The following is a 4,771-nucleotide window of genomic DNA, read 5'->3' on the forward strand; positions in this document are numbered from 1 at the left end:
TGAGCCACTGCGCCCAGCTACTTTTTTTTTTTAAGTTCTGGGATGCATGTGCACAATGTGCAATTTTGCTACGTAGGTATATATATGCCACGGTGGTTTGCTACACCTATCAACCCATCATCTAACTTTTAAGTCCTGCATGCATTAGGTGTTTGCCCTAATGCTCTCTCTCCTCTTGCCCCCAACTCCCCCAATGTTGTAAACTTTCATCATACAACTAAGCAAAATCAAGATGTACCAATCTTGACTGTGTATCAATCAACACAAACAAAACCAAGATGTTCTAAAATTTAAAAGTTTTTTAAAGTAAAGGAGCTATGAAATTAATGGCAAGGACATCAAGAGGTGACTCTTTATGCCTTTCCAATAGTGACATGTAGAAGAGTTATTTTAGTCTTAAGAAAAAGCAAAAGAATTTTTTTTAAAAAACAACGCATTACAACAACTATCTATAAACATTTTGAAAAGAAAGAACGACATTTGGCATTAAGAATAAGAGAAATCTTAAATATAGACATTTCAGCTTGCAAATGATCTAGATCAAGTTTAGCTGTTTCTTTTTTTCTTAAGCCAGTCTTACTCTGTTGCCCAGGCTGCAGTGCAGTGGCGTTATCTCGGCTCACTGCAACCTCCACCTCCAGGGTTCAAGCAATTCTTGTGCCTCAACCTCCTGAGTAGCTGGTATTATAGGTGCTTGCCACCATGCCTGGCTAATTTTTTGTATTTTTAGTAAAGACAGGGTTTCAGCATGTTGGCTAGGCTGGTCTTGAACTCCTGGCCTCAAGTGATCTGCCCGCCTTGGCCTCCCAAAACACTGGAATTACAGACATAAGCTACTGCGCCTGGCTGCAAATGAATTAAGTTTAAATGAAAATATTAACTGTAATTTATTTGTACACAGCAAGCACTCTGTGGAATAACTATTTTACTAAGCAGCATCTTGATCATATTTAATGAGCATAAAATATAAAGTTTACCTAAGAAGTAATGCCCAGAACGCCATTAAATTATCTGTACATTTCTGATTTCAGTAAAGTATGATAGGAGTGATGATTTTTTGTTTGCTTTTGTTTTAAATAAAGTTGAAATACTTACCTGGGTTTCATATAAGTGGGCAATGTGAAACTGAACTGCAAAGGATGATGAAAAATAAAAAAAATCAGTAATAATACAGCAGAATTTGGGGCAAATTAAGAATAACAAAACATCAAACATTATCACAGTCTACATTATATAGATTTAAGTAATAGAAAATATAACTTTTATTTGCTTTTACTAAAACAGAATATATAAACAAATACACTAAACAACACAATCCTAAGAAACCACATGTATTCATTGTTGGTCATTATAAAATGAAATTTCTGTCAATGTTGTTATTAAAATTAGCATTAAATCTATAGCAAGTGAATATACGTTTTACAAAGTTCAAAAGGGCAATATTAAACAAATAGAGAAAACCTTTATAATTTATACATTTCAAAACGCAGTATTTAAAAACTGAATTCCAAGTCAAAAAAGAGCAAAGTCAATATTTAATTTAAAAATGTTAAAACTAAAGTACAAATCAATGTTGACATAAAAAATTCAAAGAGAACTATGTTTTACAAAGACAATAAAGAGGCTAGTGTTGAAAAGAGTAATACTGGCTCAAAGTAGGTACCTACATTTGTTGTGACATCAGGCAATATCATAGTTATCCAGTAATCAGGTCAAATCAACTGAACAGCAATAGCCAAAAGTCTAAACAGAGAACATGCTCTCCCGTTTGAGTGACCAACCACCTTTTAGCACTGAAAATCCCAGGAAATTCCTCAGTCCTGGGCTAAATGAATAATGGTCATCCTATTTCCCGTTTCCCTTCTCAATACTAAACAGAAAAAGAGGCATAGCCGACTTGAAAGAATACTCAGGATGGTTCTATTTCAAATTCAACAGTTTTCTGCCATGTGGCACTCATCCTACCTATGCAGACATTTTTCCGTCAAGAGTAATGATCTACAACTGAGATTTAAACTCAACAGAGTAGAATGAGAATTTGCCAAAATATTTAGTTTGATATTTATGAGACATCCGTAAAAAGTTATCATTCAAACTGACTTATCAAAGTTACCTTTTAGGTACTAGACCATAATGAATTAAAGGATAGTCAGCTGTTTCCTTATTCTCATAAACTAATTTGAAAAGAATTTTAAGCAACTATATATTCTAGACGGTTTATATAACCTGAATAATTAAGAAAAAGTTATAAATTAAAACTTTATAAACTACTAAACCAATGAGTCAATTTTTTCAAATCAAACCTTATCTTAGAAACTAGAAAATATTGCTGTATTTGTTATTTTTCCACCATTTATTCTACAAACACACTAATCAGTACTGGATCCTGAATTTCATTTAAGAAGATAAAAATCCTTTACATTTTCTCAGGAAATTACCTGTAGTAAAAGTAAGACATAATTCATCTGGCTTAGATTATGATTTAATCCATACTATTTCTTAATCCATGTTATATTGAAAATTCTATAGCATTTTCGCTGATTCAACAATTTCCCAGGGCATTTCTAAAGACTAAGACTAATTTTCACTAATATCTCTCTGTACTCTTTTCTTTCTTAAGTGATTTACAAGAGGCAACGGCAGGAAGATCACTTAAGTGCAGCAGTTCAAGGCTACAGTTGAGCTACTATGGCCCCACTACACTCCAGTCTAAGTGGCAGAAAAAGACCCTGTCTCAAAATGAAACGAAAACTAAAAACAAAAAAGTAACTTACAGCAAAATACTGACTTTCTAAAACCTAGAATCCTTTGTATGACTGAAATTGTCATTAATTGCTCATACCAATTAAAAATTTTATTTTTTAAGAAAGTTTTTAAGAAATTCAGCTTCTATGAATATTCTTAAACCTTTTTACTGGATACTTTAGCGTATACTAAATAAATACACCAAAATATATAATTATTGATAAACATATGTAATTGATAAACATATAATACAAAGGATTCCAGGTTTCAGAAAGTCAGTTTTTGCTGTAAGTTACTTTTTTTTGCTTTTTGTTTCATTTTGAGTCAGGGATCTTTCTCTGCCACTTAGGCTGGAGCGCAGTGGTGCCACAGTAGCTCAACTGCATCTTCGAACTCCTGCACTTAAGTGATCTTCCTGCCTTAGCCTCCTGTAAATCACTTAAAAAAGAGTACTATAGAGAGATATTAGTGAAAAGTAGTCTTAGTTTTAGAAATGCTTTTGAAAAGACATCTATATAGAAGCAGAAAATAACTTTGGAAAAAAATACTTCGTTAGAACATGGCTTAAATGCATTCTTTTCTAATTAATTGAAAAATGCCATCTCAAACTTTTTATAGGATACACAAAACCATAATAAAAGTCACAAATATGTCTTCATAATTACCAATAATTTTAATCCCACATAGGAGGAATCAGTAAGCTATCAGATAAGAATCTTTATATACTCATGTTTCCTAAAAGACCAGCAAAATCTGTTTTTAATCCTACCGAGTCATCTACAATATAATACGCAACAGAAAAAAAATCAATCTTTTTCATTAGTGCAGATAATTTTAATTCAACAACCTACTTCACTGGCCTATTTTATACACGGGCTGTTCACAGTATCTGGTCTTGCAGGTTGCATATATGTAAGTAGCCATGGCAACCAATACAGTTACATTAAACAATTCTAAAAGAAAAAATTGTACAGAATTTATCACTAACATTATTATTTGCCATGAAGTGTTCTGAATACATGTAGAAAACTATGGTACTTAATAATACTTACTTTCAGCATTGGACAAAGTGCAGGGATTACAGTCAACCAAAGCTAACTGAAAATGCTGCAAGAGGAGAGTGAGAAAATTAATGCACTAAATTTAGAGTCACATAAAAGCATCTTAAGATAGTTTCCAGGTATGTAAGGTCTAACACATAATAATGAATACATGCTATGCAAAAAAAAAAAAAATACAGTGGCCTACCAACTAGAAACACTTTGAATATTTACTGCTGATAACTGACATGCTGTGGGGTTATTTTCTTGAGACAGCTGAGAATGGAGAAGTTGAAGAAGAGTTAATTTTACCAAGTTATCCTATGTATATTTTTATGTATATGACAAAGGTGAAGACTTTGAAGTCTTCAAGTAAACAGGAAGTAGTATACAACAATTTAAATAGAGAATATATAATTATTTTTAAAAATCCAAGTAGAAGTCTGTTGGTATTGTCAGAACACCACTGCTTATCTCAAAATGAGACATGAACTTCTGAAACAAAAAAATCACTATGAGAATTGTCATAGAGTGTAAAACTTTATGTCTTTACTGATCTTTCAATAATCACTGTACTTAACTGTCTTTTAAAATAGCCTATGTCCAAGTTCATCTACCAAATATAACTGTCCTTTTACAATGTGACATTGTATGTATAGAATCTGCATAATTTCCCAGTCAATATTAAGCCACGAACTTAGTATCCATTTATAGTATCATGAAAGTACATTAACATCAGTGCATAATACTAATTTTTAAGAATGCATATTATCAAGAACACTGGGTGACATTTAACATCTAGTTTATCAACATTAAACCAGGCATAAGACAAACAAGTACTTGAGCTGGTATGAAATCTAAGTTTAAAAAGATGAGTAAGTCTCTTGAAACTCTTCTAAATGATATCCCCACAAATGTATACTCAAATTTTCTGGGCCTCCACAAATTTTTAGCATAAAAAGTAATTAACTCAATTCAATCTGTAA

At 32.1% G+C, this 4,771-nt stretch overlaps 1 protein-coding gene across 1 annotated transcript in view; it reads right to left on the minus strand.

The window, feature by feature from the left end:
* The window catches only part of KDM6A (lysine demethylase 6A), a 197,883-nt gene that overhangs the window by 72,701 nt on the left and 120,411 nt on the right, over positions 1-4,771 (minus strand). Inside the window, exons 7-8 of the mRNA XM_037729060.1 lie at positions 3,798-3,852; positions 1,096-1,130 (exon numbers count right to left, since the gene is read on the minus strand). Of these exons, the coding sequence (XP_037584988.1) occupies positions 1,096-1,130; positions 3,798-3,852 (90 nt within the window). The remainder of the gene's footprint in view (positions 1-1,095; positions 1,131-3,797; positions 3,853-4,771) is intronic.

This window comes from Cebus imitator, unplaced genomic scaffold, assembly GCF_001604975.1.
Source record: "Cebus imitator isolate Cc_AM_T3 unplaced genomic scaffold, Cebus_imitator-1.0 Scaffold289, whole genome shotgun sequence".
NCBI classification, from domain to species: Eukaryota; Metazoa; Chordata; class Mammalia; order Primates; family Cebidae; genus Cebus; species Cebus imitator.